Genomic DNA, 22,157 nt, shown 5'->3' on the forward strand with positions numbered 1-22,157 from the left:
AATGAATTCCACAGGCTCACCACTCTTTGGGTGATGAAATGTCTCCTCACCTCTGTCTTAAATGGTCTACCCTGAATCCAAAGACTGTAACCCCTGGTTCTGGACTCTCCCACTATCGGGAATACCCTCCCTGCATCTACCCTGTCTAGTCCTATTAGAATTTAATAAGTCTCTACGAGACCCCCACCCCATTCATCTGAACTCCAGTAAAAATAATCCTAACCTAGTCAATTTCTCTTCATACATCAGCCCCATCATCCCCGAAATCAGCCTGGTAAACCTTCACTGCACTCTCTTGAGAGCAAGAACATCCTTCCTCAGAAAAGGAGACCAAAACTGCCCACAATACTCCAGGTGTGGCCTCACTAAGGCACTGTATAATTGCAACAACACATCCCTGCTCCTTTACTCAAAGGATGAAGACCAACATTTGCCTTCTTTATTGTCTGCTACACCTGCACGCTTACCTTCAGTGACCAATGCACAAAGATACCCGGGTCCTGCTGCATACTCCCCTCTCCCAATTTACAGCCATTCAGGTACAGTCTGCTGCCTTGTTTTTGCTTCCAAAGTGAATAACTCACACTTATCCAAATTATTCTGCATCTGCCATTGATTAGTCCACTCACCCAACCTGTCCACATTCTGAAGGATCTCTGCATCCTCGTCACATTTCAGTCTCCTATTCAACTTGGTATCATCTGCAAAACTTCAAGATGTTACATTTTGTTCTCTCATCCAAATCATTAATATATATTGTGAACAACTGGGGGCCCCAGCACCAATCCCTGTGGCACCCCACTAGTTACTGCCTGCCAATTTGAAAAGGACCCATTAATTCCTACTCTTTGTTTCTTCTCTGCCAAACAGTTTTCTATCCATCTCAAAACACTTTCCCCAATCCCACGTGCATTAATCTTGCATGATAATCTCTTATGCAGGACTTTGTCAAACACTTTCTGAAAGTCCAAATATACCACATCAACTGGCTCCCCCTTGTCAACTATGCTAGTTACATCTTCAAAGAAATCCAACAGAATTGTCAAGTATGACTTCCCCTTCATAAATCCAAGCTGACTCTGTCTGATCCTGCCACTGCTTTCTAAATGCTCTGTGATAAAGTCCTTGATAATGGATTCAAGACTTTTCCCCACTACTGACAAGCTTACTGGTAATTCCCTGTTTTCTCTCTACCTTCCTTTTTGAATATTGGAGTGACATTTGCTACCCTTCAATCTGCAGGGACTGTTCCAGAGTCTATGAAATCCTGGAAGGTGACCACCAATGCATCCACTATTTCTAGAGCCACTTAAGTACTCTGGGATGTCAGACTGTGGGGATTTATTTGCCTTCAATGTCACCAATTTTCCCAGCACCATTTCTCTATTAGTATTGGTCTCCCTCATTTCTTCCTCCTCACTAAATCTTGCATTCTCTAACATTTCTGACATCTGATTTGTGTCTTCTTTGTGAAAACAGAACCAAAGTATGTATTCAGTTGCTTGGTCATTTTTTTGTCCCCTGTTATACATTCCCCTGTTTCTGTCTGTAGGGGACCTACACTTGCCTTCACATATCTATAGAAACTCTTAGTGTCAGTCTTTATGTTCACTGCAATCTTCCTTTTGTACTGTATTTTCCCCTTCTTAATCAATCCCTTGGTCCTTCTTTGCTGAATTCTAAACTGCTCCCAATCCTCAGACCTATTATTTTTCTTGGCCAATTTGTATGCTTCTTTCTTTGATCGGGTACTCTCTAATTTCCTTTATAAGCCATGGATTGGCTCTCATCTGGGTGGGTCACACTTGTTGAGGGGTGAGAGTATTAATTTCACTTGCTACCAGTTTGGCCTCCCAAGTTTTGGACATTCCTTGTAACATAGGGTGGCACGGTGGCACAGTTTTAGCAGTGCTGCCTCACAGCAACAGGGACCCAGGTTCCATTCCAGCCTTGGGTCACTGTCTGTATGGAGTTTGCATGTTCTCCCTGTGTCTGCGTGGGTTTCCTCCAGTTTCCTCTCACAGCCCAAAGATGTGCGGGTTAGGTTGATTGGCCATTGCTAAATTGACCATAGCATCAAAGGATTAGCAGGGTAAATGTGTGGGGTTACAGATGTGGGGCTTCAGTGGGATTGTGGTCAGTGCAGAATTGATGGGCTGAATGGCCTCCTTCTGCCCTGTGAAAGTCATTAGTTCTGTATGTTAAGCAGTAAGATGGGCATTGGCTTCTCCCAGGCTTCATTCCTGTCAGCGAGAAGGGAAAGGTCAGGGTAAACTTTTCACATTTTCCCCTTTTTCATTTCTGGCTAGGGGCCTCTCTGAGGCAGCATGACTGACATCTGGAAATTGTTACGGGTCTGAATTCACACACGAGACTGTTTTGGTGACTTGTTGTGCAGCTTTTTGCAAAGTTTTTTTTCCTGCACTTCACAGAGGTAATTGTGCATCCACCAATGTTTAAAAAGTTGGTGCTTTCACCTTGTTTGGGATGACTCAGAAGCATTCCGTTTTTTTGAAATATGCATGAAAGACGTTTTGCTGTGTTGCAGCTACTTAAGTAGTAAATCAACTTGTGCCACGTGGTCAAGATCAAGTATGCCTCTAGCTGCTGTTTTACCGCGAGTTTAGGACATCAGTAATCATTGGTGCACTTTTAATTGTAGCCCAGTGCTGCAATGCCTTTTGAAGGGATGAAGTATGAAAACAAAAAAAAATCCAATAGTCTCTCTACATTTTCTAACATGACACTGTCAGAATGTGGGGTTATTCTTTTTGTCCATTGATCAGCATTAGCTATCAATAGCCAAATGTTATTTTTGCACCCGTGATTTTATTTTTCTATGAAATTCTGACTTATCCAGGAATTAGTCATGACCATTCAGATAACACCCAGAGGGTATCATTTCTGAACAATTTACTGACAAAACGCTGGCCTCATGTTCACGGGAAGGGCTGTTTGTGGCACATCTGTTTTAAAAACTGGGTGTCTACTATTTAAAAATAAACTTTGCATCAGAAACCAAAATGTAAGTCAGCTGTTTTATCTGAAGTAATTTGTTTATGGCTGGTACCATGGTTGTAAGTGAACTTTAGATAATTGCCTCCAGACGGGTTCTTTCTTATCCTGACTTCCTTTGCGAGTATTCATAGCTGTGGATTTGCTATTTTGAAACCTCAATGGAGACCCTTTGCCATTTCTGTTGAGGTTATTGTTTGCAACAAAGAGCACTGTCTAAATTTAGACTTGTAATCACAAGCATTTGTTTTCGAAAGGAAATCTCTTGAGGTGTAAAAATGTCATTTTGTTGCTAGGGAGACTGCCAGACCAGGGAGGAAGCGGTCACACTCGGCGTTGGACTGTGTAATAATGGCTTCATGCATCACGGTAATCAGTCAAAGAAACACAAAAAAAACTTTTCAAGATGTGATGGCTGGGAACTATTCATAATTACGTTGAGATGTCCTGCAGTCCCTTTTGGTTTTTTTCATTCTTACAGATTTTCTGTGTTTCATAATTAGATCACCCAACACTTGCCTACTCGACTTCACAAAACAAATCCCATTAATTGGATCTTAGCAGTCACAGATTTGACTGTCTCAATCGATCTCCCCAGTTGTATGGAAGAACAATGGGATGTAGGTTTTTCTTTGTCCCTTTTCCTTCCACTGTTCCTCCTAAAGGTGACTAATGATCTTCTTAGTAATGTTTAAATCAAAAATTCAGACAGAATCTCAGGCAGCAGCATTACTTATCAATGTGTTTTAGTTACGTTTTGTTTCTGGCAATGTTTAAAGCCATTTCTGCTTTCTTCTGGCCATGTATTTGAATTCACCAGTTTGACATAGAATTAAAACAAATGCTTCATCCACCTTTTTTGATAAATAAACTGCAGCAGTTTCCCACAGTTTTGCAGAGTTCTTGTTTCTCTGGAATATCCTGTCCGGTTTATCTCTCGAATTGTGCGTACTTGTCAAAAAAGTATACAATGCGTATCTTTTTCTCTCTAGAATTTTGTGTCAAACTTTATAGGTTGGCAACTATTTGTAATATTTCTGCACATCCACTATTGCCATCGACTAACTGCTTTTTTGGAGGTGGGGGTGGTGGGGAGAATCATGCCATAATACTTGGTATTGACCTGTTAAGCCCATAGTTATGCATACAGTGCAATACATGCTGGTGGATCATCTTGACTTTACTGGCAACGTGATGTATTCCTCCCCCTCTCAGACCAAAGATTGACCTAACACAAAAAAAAAATTGGCCAAGTGGAAGGGAAGCTGCATATTTCAAATCTTAGAACAGATTATTTTGCTCACGAGTTACTGATGCTTCTAGCTTGTAAACAATTGCCATTCCCCAAATTTTTGTGGGAAGAAATTTCCAGTGATGTTTGGCGAGGAACTGACTCTTATGTCCAGGAGAGTTTGGATGTTGAGTCAAAGGAAATGTTTGACTTTATTTTAAATACTTGTATTTAAGGGGACATCTTTTAAAATGTGTTTAATTTCATTGCTGTAGCTCACAATGAGAGCAGACATATTGCCAAGTGAATGACTTGAGTTATTTGTAATGGGTGTTAGATTTTGTTGAGTTTTCTTTATTGGTAACATTTTCAATGAGCAGTTACAATTTCTTGATAGAAAAAATTAATTTCAAGTCTATAATTGTGCTGACAGTAATTTTGAGAACATGTCTACTGTAAACAGAGTAGCGTGGTAACTTTCCTTTTGTCGTTATTGGGAAAATGTATATGTTAACATTCCGTTTTAAATTTTAAACAGTGCTCGAGAAAAGTGAATTCAAGGATGAATCCCAATTTTTTCGCTTTTATGCTGATGAAGAAATGGAAGGGACCAGCTCCAAAAATAAACAGCTGCGGAATGATTTCAGATTGGTTGAAAACATCCTTGTTAAATCCCTTCTGGTAAGAAGATAAATGGTTGATTTTGCATTTGATATGGGAGACGTTTTTTTCATGCTGTTATCCAAGTGTTGCAGATGATGGATCGTAGAAATTTAAATGAAATGCTGAACTCTGACTGATTAGGTCAATGCGTGAAACGTTGTTCTACCTTAAACATGACACTTTGCTGGTAAATGTAGAAATTTTGACTTTTAATGAAAAAGATACACATTAATGTTGTCAAAATAGCTGTCAAATTGGTCACCTTGTTGCTTTTGGATTGATGCCAAACAAAGGAACATGTCTTGTACCTTTTATCTCTTGCTTTGCGTTCAAATGAAGACTAATGAAGCCTTGTCTCTCTCTCCCCGTATATTGATGCTCTTAACTCTTTTTAATTATTTCTGTCCCTTGAAATATCACTTTGTTCCCTCACTGCACTCACTGTTCACAAGGAATTGATCTGTTACTAAGTTCTACCAGTTCTGATTCAAATTTTGGGAGACCTGTAAGGGTAACTTGAATAAATCTTTTTTTTCCACGTTTAATTGATTGAAAAAAATGTCATTTTCACTTCAATTTAAATTTATTTATTGGTGTCAGAAGTAGGCTTAAATTAACACCGCAATGAAATTACTGTGAAAATCCCCTGGTTGCCACACTCCAGTGCCTGTCTGGGTACACTGAGGGAGAATTTAGCATGAGCAATGCACCTAATCAGCACGTCTTTTGGACTGTGGGAGGAAACTGGAGCACCCAGAGGAAACCCACACAGACATGAGGAGAATGTGCAAACTCCACACAGACAGTAACCTAAACCGGGGATCGAATCCAGGTTCCCAGCACTGTGAGGCAGCAGTGCTAACCACTGTGCCACCGTCCTGCCGATCTTCCTCTTTATTTGGCTGGCTTCTGTCAGCAGGAATGTTTTCAAATCCAAGTGCAATAAGTCAAGTGGTGCTGTTGGAGGGAAAAATGAGACTTGAGGGTGGCACTGGAGGATAATTAAGCAGATCGCTTGGTAATATGATTTTTTTTCTTTGCTAATGTTTGAGGTCTTTGCAAAAAGCAATGATTGTGTTATGTATCTGGGATAGTTGGTCTTGATCTGCAGTATCCTTAACATCATTGAACAATGGTTGAAATATGTTTTTGTTCAGCGTGATTTGTTGTGATGTTTCATTGCTCGCCGACTGAATTAGGTTTTTGGCTGCAGATATGATTCTTGGTGATAATCAAAGGTTTTGTGGTTTTTCCGCATTCACGTTTTCCCCTTGGTTTGTCTGAGTGTAGTATTGTTATGCTTCATGGTGCATGCTCCCTTTCTTTGTAACAATCTGTTGAGAAATATTGCAAGGTACAGAAATGAATATTCATTTCAAAAGCTGCAGGCAGTATCCCATTTTTAAACTGATATTGATCACGATGACTGCCATTGAAATAAAGTTCCACAGGGTAATCATCATACCCCATGTTGAGCATTGGTAAGCTGTTTGTGCAACAATTTTATGTAAATTGTATAATTGTCTCCTTCAGTATTAGCTTATGTGGATGAACATACTTCTTCTAATGTTCAGTGAGACTGGGAGCACAGTTGTAATATCTCTGTCTAGTTTCTGTACTCATAATAATGAACTTATAAAACTCAAGGAGTCGGCTGTGAAGGGACCATGCTTCATTGCACAAAATGAAAATAAGCAATAACCACGAGTCTGTGGTGAACATAACAGGTCCCGACCTGGACTAAAAGGATAGTGGACCCACTCAGGGCCTTGCTTTATGCAGACAAGTTCCACCTGGTTGACTAATATCCAATCCCCAGGAAGCTCATAATCAATGAGCCCAACTGGGAGGTCAACTAGTGATTTCTTGTGGGAGTTATCACAGAACTATATGTTGTGTCTCGCAACAAACTCATTGGAAATAAGTAGTTGCTTGTGGATCACAAATTTAAACATGGGAATTTCCTGTTCAGTTTGTGCTAGTACTGCACCTTATTATGAGCCAACAGAAAGACCTTTCAGATGTATAAATAAATCTGATTAAGTACAAGCTTTTCTAGGCCAAGGAACGGTATACCCAACCCAATATGGTTGGATGGGTAGGAAGGTAGTTGAAAGCAGATCAATCAAGTGGGAGAGCTGTGGCCTGTTATAATCCCGGCAGAGAGGAAAAGTTGCCCAGCAGAATGTGGGAGACCATTCTGCTCATTCTTGTTGTGAACACAATGGTCTCCCACATTCTGCTCATGACAAGCAACACGGTTATCATGTTGTGGGCAGCGGAGAAGTGTTTGAGTTTTAGCTTTATTGGCAATGCAGGTATTTTGATTAAGTGGGGTCAATATTGGACCTGATGTTTGATGAGAAATTTGAACTATGATTCATCAGCTTCATGTTTTACAGCCGCTGAAAATGAGCGTAACATGTGAATTTGGATAGGATGATTTGTCGTGACATGTTTTTAAGCCATAGATACATTTTTACCGCATGACCACGACTCCTCATAATTATTATTTAGAAATTTACCCATTCCCACCGTTTCCAGTCAATGTCGCTTGAGGTTACTCCATCTAACCAGATTTTAAATAGTGAAGTGATATTGCATTGCAATCTTTGAACTGGACATGTACTGATTGGGCCTATTTAACACCCTATCACCATTGATAAAGGCATGTAGAACAGAACCATTCAGACAAGGAAGAATGAACAAAATATATGTACTGAAGCTGGAAATAAAATGCTAGAAATACACAGCAGATCAGAGAAGGAAACAGTGTTAACTTGTCAGGTCTGACCTCCCGTCAGAATGGGAATAGGTTGTCAATGTAATAAGGTGTAAACAAATGGAAAGGTGAGGGCTGAAAGAGGAACGACTATAATATTGTACTTGAAAGGCTACAGAGGAGATTTGTGAGGATGTTGATAGGGTTTAAGAATTGCAGCTATGGGGAAAGATTGGATAGGCTAGTGTTGTTCTCCTTGGAACAGAAGAAGATGAGGAGAGATTTGATTGAGGTGTACAGAATTGTAAGGCTCCTGGATATAGAAAATGGAATAGGCCTATTTACTTTAGTGGTGGTCAGTGACTAGGGGGCACAGATTTAAAGTGGTTTGTAGAGGAATAGAGTGAAGATGAGGAAAATATTTTTCACCTGTTGTGGGAGGTCTGGATTTCACTGCCTGAAAGGGTAGCAGAGGCAGAAACATTCTCAACTCATTCATAAGGTGTCTGTTTATGCACCTGTTGTAACTTGGCAGGGCTCTGGGTTAAATGTTGGAAAGTAGGATTCAGCTTGATGGGTCGCCTTTTAGCTGATGCTGTGCCATAAACTTTCTAAGCGAGGGCATGTTAGGAGAGATTGAGGAGTGGGTCACTATGTTGCAGAGGAAATGTTCCCTTTGCAATCCTGAAAGGGAGGGGAAAATTAAGTTAAGGAAGAACACGAGTTTAACCCCTGCTCTGTGCTAAAATGGCTCTTCTCAAGTTGCGTAGTGGTGGTAGATTCCAATTTTGATCATTTGCGTTTATGAAGGGAAATTTCAGTCAAGTTCATGTCCTGATTCAAATGCAGTAATTCCATGTCGGATGTTTGTTGAGAACCGGATCAAATTTGGTCATTCATCAAATAAAGTCTTTAACATGGTTGATCACATCATCTTCCCCTTCCTCAATCCTTTCCACTGTCATCCATCTGGGTGGATCTCACCTGATTCCATTGTTATCTGTCTAATTGTAGCCAGTGAATCAAATGCAATGTCTACTGCTTCTGTTCCTGTGCCGTTATCTCATGTCCCTCAAGGATTTATCTCTGATTTCCTCTATGACATCATCCAAAAGCACAACCTGAGTTTTCACATGTACACTGACAGCGCCCTCACCACTATTCAAGTGTTGCTAATTTATCAGACTGCTTATTCGGCATCCCACATTGGATACTTAGAAATCCCCCCCAGATGAATATTGGGAAAGTTGAAGCCACCGCTTTTGTATCCTGCTTCCCACTCCATCCCTCTCCTTGGTAACAGTTTGTAATTAAGCCCGTCTGTTTGTGTTCTTGCTGACACATTTATTCCTGATGTGTGCCCGGAGCTCACATTCATGTCATCACGAAGATCATTTCCATTTCCACTGCTGTCACTTTGCATTTAGTTCATCTGCTGCTGAAAAGTTTATTCATGCCTTTGATACCTTTGGACTTGACCACTCCAGCACACTCCTGGCTGGTCTCCCACATTCTACTCTCCATAAACTTGAGGTCATCCAAAACTTGGCTGACCATGTCTCGACTTGCACCAAATTCTGCTTCCCCCTATCCACCTTTGTACTTGTTAATCTACATTGATTCCCAATCAAACAACAACTTTATTATTTTAGAATTCGCAACCTGTATTTTCACACCACTCCTTATCTTCCAGCCCCATATCTGCCCTTATCTAATTCTGGCTTCTTGTGCAACACCGTTTTTAATCACTCCACCTTTGGTGGTTGTGCCTTCCCATTGCATGGGCCCCACCTCTCTAAGACATTTCTTAAAGCCTTGCACTTTGATCAAACTTTTAGACACCTACTCTAATATCTCTATCTGTCGATTGGTGTCCGAGTTTGATAATCCTCCTGTGAATCACTTGGGACGTTTTACAATATTAAAAGTGCGATATAAATAATTACTGTTGAAGTTATAGTGTTGACATTTAGGCTCAAATAAATACATTTGAGTGAAACCTGCAAAAATGGATACCTTGGTTTTGTTAAGATTGTATATTCTTTTGTAAGATGGTGCCAAGCTGAACTGGACTGCTTTCAAGCTTCTTGAAATTGAATTTAAAATTTGGTTGTCGTATCTGCATCACAAGAGATCTGATTGGTGCGTCTTTCTTGTCATGCTTTGGATACTGAATACAAATTCTGGAAACACAATAATTTTTATAGCCTTGTCACTGTTTAAAACAAACATTCGACAGACATTTGTATCAACATCCTGATATTGTCTGAGGTTCTTATCATCCAACAGCAGTGAACCTCCCTTTGCAACCATACAAAGCTTTTCCATTTCTTAGACTGCTGAGTTAAATTCTCCAAATACAACTATATATTGCGGTGGAAAATTCTGGGGTAGGGTACAATTCGAAATGGAGTTCTAATGCATGATACAAATTCTGTGATTTAAGTGATTTTTTAAAGTTGAGACGTTTATTTATTAGTGTCACAAGTAGGCTTACATTAACACTGCAGTGAAGTTACTGTGAAAATCTCTTTGTTGCCACACTCTGGCGCCTGTTCAAGCACACTGAGGGAGAATTTACTATGGCCAATCCATCTAACTTTCAGACTGTGGGAGGAAACTGGAGCATGCGGAGGAAACCCATACAGACATGGGAAGAATGTGCAGACTCTGCACAAGCCGGGAATCAAACCCAGTCCCAGGCGTTGTGAGGCAGCAGTGCTAACCACTTTGCCATGGGCTGCCCTTGGTGTTCAGTCTCTATCTCAACTTCTTATGAAGCTTGAAATTTCTCTGAACAGTTTACTTTGGAATTAATTTGGAAGCGTGAACATTGAGCTTTATATTACTTGTAGCCCTGCCTGTTTATTGTGATTCTTAAATCTGGAGAATTCTGTTGATAAAATGGTGCCTTTGGTTTTGGTGAAGTCCAACAATCCTAACAGCTTTTTAACAGTGATGTCCTTTCCATTTGTTACCTTGTCTGTCAATCAGCCATACATGAAAGTCCATTAGATTGCCTTTAATTTGATTAACCCGCTGATCCTAATACAGGAATCAAAGTTCCACTTCGGGGACACAAAACACATGCTAGCAGATTCACCACCTGTTATTCAACCTTTCTATTGACTAGCAGGAGAATTGTTTCTATTCTAATCTTATTTTTTAAATATTTGAATCTAATTAATTAATTATGTGAATTGTACTTAAAAGTAAATATTCCAAATGGCAACCAACATTTCAAATTTAAGTGTTGAAACATCACTAGCCATGCAGTTTGTAACGTTCTGCAATCGTATATATTTCTGTCTCCCATTTAAATTGATCGGTATCAACTTTAATGTGGATGGCAATACAAATTCTAAGATATTTTTGATGTTTCAGATCAATTGCATGGAGAATGTGGCACTTTTGTTCTTAATTTTTTTTCTTTCCCTAGATATTCGCTGAAGAAGAGGGTTATGGATTTGAAATAGAGGAGAAAAATAAGACCATTGTGGTGAAATCTGTACAAAGTGGCTCTTCTGCAGAGGTAATTCCTGTTTTTCTTTGCTGTAATGTTGAACAGAACAGCCCTGGACTGATGAGCACCATTACCTGGTACTGCACAAAAATGACTAAATGTTGGACTTCTATGTAGCAGTGGAACGTTTAAATATTTGCTAATTTAGGATCTTCCAGTGCAACAAAGTTTATAGAGGAGTCTCACAAAGGAAATGGAGTGGTACAGAGGCTGAGGGAGCATGTTCCCATGCTTAGGATTTAGACTGTTGAAGGCATGGCTCCCAATGATGAGCTGAAGAAACTGGGTTGGGGGGGTTGCATAAGAACCAAGAATTGGAGCAACACCAACTTCTTTGCAGTTTGCGAGGCTGGAGGTGGTACCAAGAAAGGGAAACGTTGAAGCTGTGAAGAGGTATGAACACAAGTGAGAACTGTAACTTTGAGGTATTTGTGGATTGGGAGCCAGTGCTAATAAGCCAGGATAATATGTGAAATGTGGATTAGCAGAGGGCAGCTTATTGGGAAGGATGAAGCTTTGGAAGAATTGAAACACCAAAGATTAAAATTTCAAAACTGGATCTTGTCAGATCAGAGCCACTGTAGGTTAGTGAGCACAGGGGTCATGGGTGAATAGGACAAGCACCAGATTAGATGCAAGCAACGATGTATTGGATGCTCTGAAGTTTATGGAGGGTATGAGATTTGCAGGGACACTACAGAAGTGAGTGAGTCTGGCGATCAAGCATGAATGAGAGTTTCGGCAATAGATCGACAGATACAGCAGTGGAGCCGAGCAATTTTGCATTAACTAAAGTAAACAGTCTTGCAGTTTGATGCTTTGTATTCAGGCTTGTCTCACTTGGTTTGTTTGCTGTATTGAAGGTATGTATATGTAAAAGCTACTAGTTCATATTTCAAAAGGCTAATTTCATAATTCCCCTGGGTTACATCATAACAAAGCAGTGTAAGTCAATTCCTGAGAAAGTTGAACCAAAGACCTATCTGCGGAACATCCAAATTAGTAACGAGAAGTTGATTTTAAAAAAGTACATATTTTTGCATGGGATGAGGTTTTTGCTTGTTGGGCCAACATTTATTGCCTATTCCTGATTGCCCTTGAGAAGGTGATGGTAAACGGTGAGTCAATAGTTATACCACAACACTGTTCGGAAGGATGTTCTTGGATTTTGATACAGTGACAGTGAAGGAACGGAGATATATTTACAAATCAGGATGGTACGCAACCTTGAAGGGGAATTTGCAGGTTCCCATTCATCTGCTGCCCTTGTTCTCCTAGGTCGCAGAAGTCATGGGTTTGTGTCATAAAATTGTGGATTAGAGCTAGCTGAAGAAAAGCACTTGGTTATTCTGTTACAAAAAAAAATAAACCAGATTAATGAATATTTTTGAAACACGAGATGCATGAAATATGCTTATGATTGATATATGACTTTTGATATGTTATAAGATGAAAAGTACTGCAGGACCAAACTGGGGTCATAATGAGTTTGCTGTGGTTTGCTAATATTTTGAACAGGTTTAAGAGCCTGTCTGGTTTCCGTGTTTGATACTGTTTCAAAAAAAAACTAATTTTTTAAAAAATATATCGAAGTCCATAATCACATTTGATACCCTGATCATGGGAATTTCTTCTCATGCAAGATGGTACATTGGAAATTACAAATTGTCATATGGTAACTGACGACTACTCAATTGGACATGCTACAATTTGCCTGTTGGGGTTCATCATTTGCAAGGTTGTGTTCACATCAAATAAGGAAGTTCTTGGTTTGTCTGTAAAAAAAAAGGTTGTGGTAGCTTCTTGGAACCAGAATTCTACATCAAAATTAATCAGCTCAAGAATTGATGGATACGTTTCTGTAGGAATGCAGTTCCATCAGTATCTAGCAATTTCTTTCAGGTTGTTCCTCCATTTCACGGTGGAATTGGCCAACACTAGCATGGTAATGGCATTTTCACAACAAAGCATCAATTTGGATAGGTTAGTTAACATTGGTGCACAAGTGCCACAGATCGTTCTCTCTCTCCCTCTCTTTCTCCAGAATCCAACAGAAGAAATGTTTGTCCAGATTCTCTTTTCAGGCAATACATAGATTTTCTCCAACCAGTTTGTATTTATTCTTGAGAAACAGCCGTTCTGTCAGTTTGTCCAGTAATCAACCGACCAGTTATAGATTTCATATAAACTAAGAATAATTTCCCATTTCTTTAATTAGGGAGGGATATAAATTTAGGCAAATTCTTGTTCATGGGAAACAATTGCAGACCAATTCAATCTTTCAAAATCAGATCTGCGTAAATTGATGATTGTGTTTTATGGGAATTAATGGCAGGAATCAAAAAATGCAGTTATTTTGACATAGTTTTAGTTTATTTTATCCTTTTAAATCCCACCTCTTTGCTGTCATTCTTATACTACCCCTCTTGATATCTGTTTTGCAAACCAACTTTGCTTATATGTAATCAGTTATTTTGAATAAGTCTATTTCTAATTAGATTTTCAATTTCCCAGGGATAAAGAATTACTTAAGGCTGTTGTTGGAAATTTGCATAAAGCCCTTTGTTCAAATGCAATGCATTAAGTGGCAGATAGAAGGTGAGAATGTATGCAAGTGAAAATATAGTCACTCAGGAAGTTGACAGGTGTCATTGCTAACGAATATTTTGCTCAATAAAAATACCTTTGAGAAATTAAGCATAAAATTTATCAAGTTGCTTTCAGAGCTGCATTCCTGGAAGTAGTGAAAAGAGCTTATAGGAGACTAGAATACTAAACATAGATTGCCAGTCTGGTAATAAATGACAAAACCTTTAAAGGATGCTGGTCACATTGTCTCAACTGCATTATCATGCAGTGGGCTTCTTGTGTAAAAGCTGAACAGATGTGCTGGATGTAAGCCAGAATATCACTCATTTCGGAACAGGGAAAAACAAATTTAATTAAAACTGCTTGTTTGCTTTACAAATTTTCCATATTAATATATTGTTGGATTTTAATGGAAAGACTTGCTTTGAATTAAGGGGACGTGGGATTGGTTACCATGTAACTTGGTCCCAGGCTATTGCAGTTCAAGTCTTCCAACCTCACTGTTTAACTTTATTCTTTGCCTTTACCTCATACAATATGCATGATCTATGAAACCTGTATTTGCATATTCCAATTATGGAACTGATTGCAATGAAAACAATTCTGAATAGTGTTCATACTTGGGGTGAACGTGGCAATACTGAAACAACTGCACTAGCTCCATGAGTTTCTTGTACAGGTTGGTTTAAAGTCATGAACCTTCGCTGCTATTATCATTATTTCATATATGTTATAAATTGCAATAAATTTAGATAATATGATTCAGTTGGCTAATGCATAATACTCATTTTCTTTTGACTTTTCATTTGCATGATAGATGGCAGGTCTTCAGGTTGGAAGGAAGATTTACTCCATCAATGAGGATTTGGTTTTCCTTCGGCCGCTTCTGGAAGTGGAGACCATTTTAAATCAGTTCCATTGCAGTCGGAGGCCACTGAGGGTGCTGATTGCAACAAAACCCAAAGAGTGAGTCATTTCATGTGATCAATTACAGAAGCGTGCACAAAACGAGATTATGCCATTCAAGTGCTCCACATTAGTTACGTAATCGTAGCAAACTCATTTGTTCCTGTAAGCTGCTTGCCATTTGGGCTTAAAATGAGATAGTTGCAAACAATGCATTTTGACAATTTCCTTATTGCAGTTGCTGCCGTTGTTATCTTAGGGGGCTGGGATTGGGGTTGAATACTGGAATATTTCTATGCTCACAGTTACTATTTGCAACTTTTTGATTCGTTATATTTAAGTTTCAAAGTAAAACAATCTTTATGTTGAATATACTATTTTCCATTTTAACCAGCATTCCCAGTTCTTCTGGTGTGACTTTCTTCACTTCCTACATCTTCTATCATTACCTTGATGCTTGTTTTAAAATATTGTCATTTCAGACATTTGTAAAGAACAATTCTGTCATTGCAACTGGGAATCCAAGTCCGGGTCCCAAAGTTTGAAAGGCAATATAATAACTCATTGCACTTGCTATCAGCTACCCATATTCCTTTCAGTAATTTTCAAAAATTCTTCCCAGCCGTACCTGTCATCACCCTGGGATGTTAACATTGATGTGGAGATGCTGGCATTGGATTGGGGTAAACACAGTAGGAAGTCTCACAATACCAACTTAAAGTCCAACAGGTTTATTTGGAAGTAAATGCTACTAGCTTTCCACTCTCCACTCACCTGACGAAGGAACAGCATTCCAAAAGCTCGTAGCATTTACTACCAAATAAACCTGTTGGATTTTAACCTGGTGTTGTGAGACTTCTTACTGAAGTTAACATTGATCAGAGACTGAATTGGACCAGCCACATAAATACTGTGGCTAACAGCACAGGTCAGAGGCTGGAAATTCTGTGGCGAGTAACTCAACTCATCACCTGCCTCCCAAAAGCCTGCCTGGCATCTACAAGGCACAAGTCAAAAACTTAATGGAGTCCTCTCATCTGGCCCATGTAAGTGTGACTCCAGTAGCATTCAAGAAGCATAATACCATCCAGGACATGGCAATCTACTTGATTGGCACCCCATGCCAGGGTGATAATTTTGTGAGGGAAAAGCATGGGGAAGTATGAAGGTGGGGAGAGGGGTAAGCCTGATGAAACCAGGGAAAGGTGTGGGCAGGTTCTGCTCAGACTGTTGAGGCTGGGGGTAGTTGCATGGTGAGTCTTTGGTGGTGGTGGTGGTGGGGGCAGGGCGCGAAATCACTCTCCATGGGAGTGACACTCCTGTAGTAAAGTGCAGTTTGTGTATACACAAGCATACTGCACATGCTTCTGAATCACAGATCTGAAAAACAGTACAAAGGCCATTCTGGCAGCAAGCAATCTAGGACACAAGATCAATTCCCTCAAACATGGAAAGGTCCCGTAAAAATCTGGGATAGTTGCACGCTCTGCCCTAACAACCGCCTTAAATATTTAACCCCTCCCTCTGCCACTGTGGCAACCGTGCCTACCAGATACAAATGCAATGCTGTAACTTGCCAGGCTTGCTTCAATAGCATCTTCATAATCTGTGACCTGTACCACCTGGAAGGACAAGAACAGTAGATGTATGAGAACACCACCATCTGGAAGTTGCAACCCAAGCCATATACCATCCTGAATTGGAATTACAATATGGTTCCACTTGATCAAAATTCTGGAACTTGCTTCATAACAGTTCAGGAAGATGCAGTGCTCTGGCACCTTCTTGGGAGCAAATGCTGGCCTTGCCAATAACTGAATTCCTTAAGTCCAGTGGTGAAAACAGTGAACTATGGTTACTGGGGGAGGATATCACAGGTGAATTATTTTAGCTGAAGTTATGAAGAAACTTACCTAAATCAGTTGCTTTCACCAAATTAAGGGTAGGGTCAACTATAGATTAATGCAGAAGAATGTGCTGAATATCTGAAAAGTGGATGGTTAGAGCACATGCCTCTTAAAGAAACCAATTGAATTTCTTCTGTTTAATTAATTTGTATAATGATATTGAAAATACTGGGTGAAATATGCATTATGTTCCTTTGTGTTCTGTTCTGATATAAATTATGGCAGTAAAAATACTCAGTATTCTCCTGTATTGAGCATTCCTTTGGTGACATGACGTAATTTGTTACACTTTTTAACACACCTCCAATAGAATACTTTCTCTCTGAAAATAGGCATAATTAAATCCTATTAAATGATGAAAAAAAACCTTAATGCTTAATCCTTGACACTTAAAGTTTAAACCAAAGCAAGTTACTGAAAACATAAAACGCAAGTGAAAACAGACCTGATTTCAACTAAATGGAATTTTCAAAAGGGCTCGATTTAAGAATGAATCAAACCAATCAGAATCAAAATTATTGGGTGCTTAAAAGAGCTTTAACTATGTGTTCTCTAACAAAATAGTCATTATACTTGGTTATTGTGCACATTTAGTGATCCAAGTTTGCTTATTTGAACCTGTTCAAAACTTGTGCAGCATTGATACACCTTTTAGTAATCTTGGTTGGAAAGAGCCATTATTGAAAGGTGACAATGCTGTTTTTTAACACCACTCCCCTGGAAGTAGAGCCTAGATGTTTTCCCCTGATATGTGCAAATGATGCAGTGTCACATTTTGAAACAAGGCATGTTCTCCTGCAAATTGGTTTGCTAAATACTTAATCCTTGAAGGTGATAGACCATTTATAATCGTTGGATGTGGCGTCACTATTTGGTTCATTTGGCTTCATCACAAACTGTTGCCATCAGCTCATTAACGCACACTGTGAGGTACTCTTTCAGAATTGGCATTTGCAGTTGTTCCTGCGCAATTTGATATTACATAATTTAAACAGTCTTGAGTATTCAAACCTTGTGTTGGGATGAAGCTTATGTGGGATTCAAAATCTTCACTTATGTTTTAATGAGCTGCTGTCCATGACTTAGCTATTGATGCCAGTCTGATTGCAAATCTTCTGTTTGAAATCGTATGGCAACAGAATGTTGTCGGGAAGTCCTTGATGAGAAACTAGGGCTGTGATTTTACAGCCTTGCTCATCCCAAAATTGTAAAATCACACCCAAGACCAATGGACCTTCCCATTGTCCGTCCCTTGCCTGCTTTGATTCCTGTGACGGGCGGCACAGTAAAATTCCGGCCTTGTTATCTCGAAGGAGTTGGGATGTTAAATTATACAGATAAATACAAAGTTGAGATCAACCAGCTGAATGTAGTTACTCAATGTTTATATTGCAATGTTGATGCAGGATAATCAAGGTTCCTGACTCTTTGGAAGGACTGAGCTTCCAGATACGTGGAGCTGCCCCGCCGTTTGTTTATGCGGTTTTAAAAGGTAGGTTGGCAAGTTAACATTGAACTCTATAGATCTAATGCAAAAAGTTGCCTTTGTTGCAAAATCAACTGTTTGAAATGTTCACAGGCAATTATTATATATGTTATGTTAATTCGCTTTAAAGATAACATAATGGTCCCTATTTTGTGGTGGGCAGTGACACTTATTGCTGACATTAAATAAAGTTGTGCATGAACCTACTGCCAGTGATGAGAATTTTAGCTGTCTTGAGAGGTTTCCCTCCTGACAGATGTTACAGTGAGGCCCGGTGTTGTGTTTTTAGAAAGATATAAAGGCAGCAATCACTAAAAAGGGATTGTGTTACTGTGTTAAGTGTTAATTTATTTACGTTAGGTGCATAGGCACATTTATGCATGGATAGAAGATAGCAGTCCACAGGCCAAAGTTAAACTGAGGCTGGATTACATGACACACTTCCCTTCCAGTGATGGGCATATTATTACACCCAGCAGTGCAGACCTGTGTGGATGAAATTGATAGGCACTTTTGGGCACAGCTTAGTTATAGCACTACAAATACTGCCCAAAAAAGGCTGTTTTTGTAAAAAGGCATTGGAAAATCATTTTTGTTAAAAAAAATGTATCCCTTATTTAAAGTTACAAAGCCAATACGCAGAGTGGAAAGGGCAAGCCCTTAATCCGTATCGCCTTGCTTGTTCAGAAACCAATTTCAATTCAAATTTAACCTAAACCAAGGGCCCAAGAGCACCAAACAAGATCAAAGCTGACATAAAATGGTTTGCACCTGATCTTGGGTTTGATCTGACACTTGATCTTCGCCAAAAAGCAATGGAAAATCATTTTTAGTAGAACTAACTTTCGAAAAAGTTTAAAAATATAATGTTATTTTGAAAGTGCTGTAATTTTGATTGAATGATGCTCAAAACTCATAGGATTGATTATTAAGCCTTAACATATGAAGCTTTTCAAGATCTGTTAAAAATGTTACTTTGATGAATTTTAACTTGGAAAATGATGTGGGTCTTCTCATTAAGTGGTTGCGAACTGAGAGGAGACTCCTTAGACCTAATACTGGTGTAAAATTGAAATGTAATTAACTTGGAATTGGCCCAAATTCCCACTGATTCCTTAATTAGTGTTTGAAATACTGAACCCTCAGGAATAGTGTTGGTTGATCCAGTGCAATTGTGGATTATCTCACTATACTGTGCTTGTGTCCACTTCAAAGTTACAGGGCTGCTCCCACATCCAGTTGTGAACTCTAAACACATCGCTGCTTCTGGCACTTAAAATCCACTCCAAGATAGTTTCAGAAGGCACACTTGGAACAGTGTCAATTAAATCATTGATTGACAAATGGAGAAAATTTCTTAAGTGCTTTGTTCATTTCTTGTTTTATGAGTGAGATTTTTGATTAAGATTTCTCCTGCCAACAACATTTCAAAATCCTGTCCTTTTCCTGAGTCTGACTGAAGTAAGGTGGAATGTTCTGATGATTTGTCAGTGTCTGGTTCAGTGAGGGAATCCGGTCAGTAGTGGTCCAGCTGCAGACAAGTTTTCTCTCTAGGTTCTCCGGCACTCTTTGCAAAGAACATCAGGGATGTGGTTTCTGCTATCACTGAGGCATGGCGGGGCCTGATCAGGGAATCATCTTAAAGGGCACGCCAATCTGGGCTAAAAATAAACTTTTTCACTTTCTCTCCTCCCCACCCACCCACAAACTCTCCAGGCACTTGCAAAGAGACTCACGCACACACTTCCCAGGCATATCCCTTTTCTCCTGATGGTGATGCTTGCTTTTGTGCTCAGGGCAGGTTTCCTTGATTGCTTTGTGTCTTTAAATGCCTGTTGTAAGCCTCACCAACATCAAGTATCTGTCCGTATTCAGTGGGGAGGAACATATGGTGAGGAAGCCCTTTCGTTGCATTTAAATTTATTGAAATGAAGAACTGGCATCTTGTTATGTCACTGGAGAAGGACGTGGAAAATCGGAAAATGAGATCACGCTGGTCGAGTATCTCCTTTTCCAACTCTTACAAGATTTTGGGCCCATATTTACACTGATGGCTAACGTGGGCTAAAAATCACCCTCATAGTGTTCCATCCTCTCACCAAATGGAGGCAATTCTGAACAGGCATTAAGCAGCAGGCTACAAGTATATATTCCGACATGATGGAGATTGGGGGCACGGTGTAACACACTAGTTTGCTTTTCTTTCTCTTTGCTGTTTCTCGCTTTCACTTGAGCATTACTTCCTGATCTGTACCGAGAACTTTGAGGAAGAACCCGTCTTACCACTGTGTCTTGACCAATGCAGTGCTTTGCTAAAGCACTAGTTCCTGTTCTTTCTGCCCAGTTAGAATGTGGGGGTTTTTTTTTGTTTGCTAAACAGGATCCTGGAAACCTGGAACTGTGCTTAGCTTGCATTCTTCAAAAATGTGTTCGCTTTTGGAAGTGTGTTTAAATTGCTGTTACAGTTCTTGCATTGCATTTTTGTTTGCTTTTCTCTGACCTTTGGAAATCATGGGATGACTTTCATCTTGGAGGAAGTCTCATAAGCTCCAGCACTGATTGCCTTCAAACGCCAACTTAGAAATTCATGGAAACAGATTAGTCACTAACCAAAAATGTGTGGGTTAGGTTGATTGGCCATGGTAAATTAACCCTAGTGTCAGGGGGATTAGGAGGGTAAATATGAGGGGTTATGGGAATAGGGACTGGGTGGGATTGTGGTCAGTGCAGACACAATGGGCTGAATGGCCTCCTTCTGCACTGTAGGGATCCTATGATTCATGCCTCTTGTGTATATTTCCTTTCTCTCTCTCTCTCTCTCTCTCTCTCTCAATCTCTCCCCTCCCACCCACTCCGTCTCTTCTGTTCTTATAGGGTTACACATTTGACAGATTCATGATTTTAATTGTAGTGCAAACCTATATATAACACAGTATGTTGATATATCAACACATCATGCCACTTAATTCACCCAATCCATATAAGTTTCAACATGATTTACAACAATTTTTCCACTCACTAAAAAATTGTTAATTCGAGGCTTCAGTAAAAAAACTCAAAATGCGGCTTTTGTAGTTCTACAATTGAGCTCACTTTAACTTTCAAATGTTTGGATGGTGACCTGCAATTTAACTTCCTTTGATCAATAAAAAGAAGTTTGAACTTGCAGAGAAATAGCATAATTGTAAGCAGGTGAGTAGGAGGTGCTGGGGTTTTATAGTTTAAAAAAATGAAAGATGTTTCAGAAGTAGCAGACACATTGTGGGTGTTACAAGTGAAGAAGCTTTTAAATGTTTTTATTTGGTTGAACAAATTTTTGATGCGCTTTCTTTTTGATTAATGTTGGCTGGGATTTCAATTTTATACTAAGTACATGGTGCAAAGCCCACATGCTTTCGTCAGATGTATTTCTGACTAGGGGTGGGTTGGGAGGGAAACAATATTTAGTATTCAAATCAACATTAAGTATAGTGCACGTAGTTTGTTGAACCATGCCGAATGTGGTTAATGTTCAGTTTTGTCACTATCAGTGTTTAATCCATTTTACTTTTTATGGTAAATATATTCTGTTCACCAAAACATTTCTTTGAACAATTTAAAATGCAGGTCTATATTGCTGCTGCTATTGCATTCTTACATTTTTGTTTAAAATCTCTAGCAACGTTTAGATGTGACTTGTGCAATCTGGTTCAGATAAGCATGCTTATCTGATCCAAACAGAAACTGTGATTAAAGCATAACATTTTAATGTGTCAAGTCATATCATATTTACCAGTATCTAGACTCCCTAATCCAGTAATACTACTTGTCTACTCAATTCTGATGTAGACACAAGACTGTTCAAGTTATTCATTTCACATCACTGTCTACAGATTATCTTTGGATTGCAATTTCTGCTTGCTTTAAATCTGTACTTTATTTGGTTTGGTGGTAGAGCATCCAAAGGTATTTCATTGTGGTATAATCAGCAATAATTAAATGTTAAGCTAAAGACTGATGTATTAAAAGGGGTAAAGGACACAAGTACCTTTACAAAAGTCTCAAGGGACAAGAGGAGTGTAGCAGTAGTTAGCCTCTTAATGCAGTCCTTACTTCGGTGTCTCTTTACTTCTAAT

The 22,157-nt window shown here is 39.3% G+C and overlaps 1 protein-coding gene across 1 annotated transcript in view; it reads left to right on the forward strand.

The window, feature by feature from the left end:
* prex1 (phosphatidylinositol-3,4,5-trisphosphate-dependent Rac exchange factor 1) overlaps positions 1-22,157 on the forward strand; it is a 199,186-nt gene that overhangs the window by 109,521 nt on the left and 67,508 nt on the right. The window contains exons 15-19 of the mRNA XM_080204930.1: positions 3,312-3,384; positions 4,785-4,927; positions 11,071-11,163; positions 14,561-14,709; positions 17,963-18,048. Of these exons, the coding sequence (XP_080061056.1) occupies positions 3,312-3,384; positions 4,785-4,927; positions 11,071-11,163; positions 14,561-14,709; positions 17,963-18,048 (544 nt within the window). The remainder of the gene's footprint in view (positions 1-3,311; positions 3,385-4,784; positions 4,928-11,070; positions 11,164-14,560; positions 14,710-17,962; positions 18,049-22,157) is intronic.

This window comes from Carcharhinus amblyrhynchos, chromosome 16, assembly GCF_965287045.1.
Source record: "Carcharhinus amblyrhynchos chromosome 16, sCarAmb.v2.hapA, whole genome shotgun sequence".
Lineage (NCBI taxonomy): Eukaryota > Metazoa > Chordata > Chondrichthyes > Carcharhiniformes > Carcharhinidae > Carcharhinus > Carcharhinus amblyrhynchos.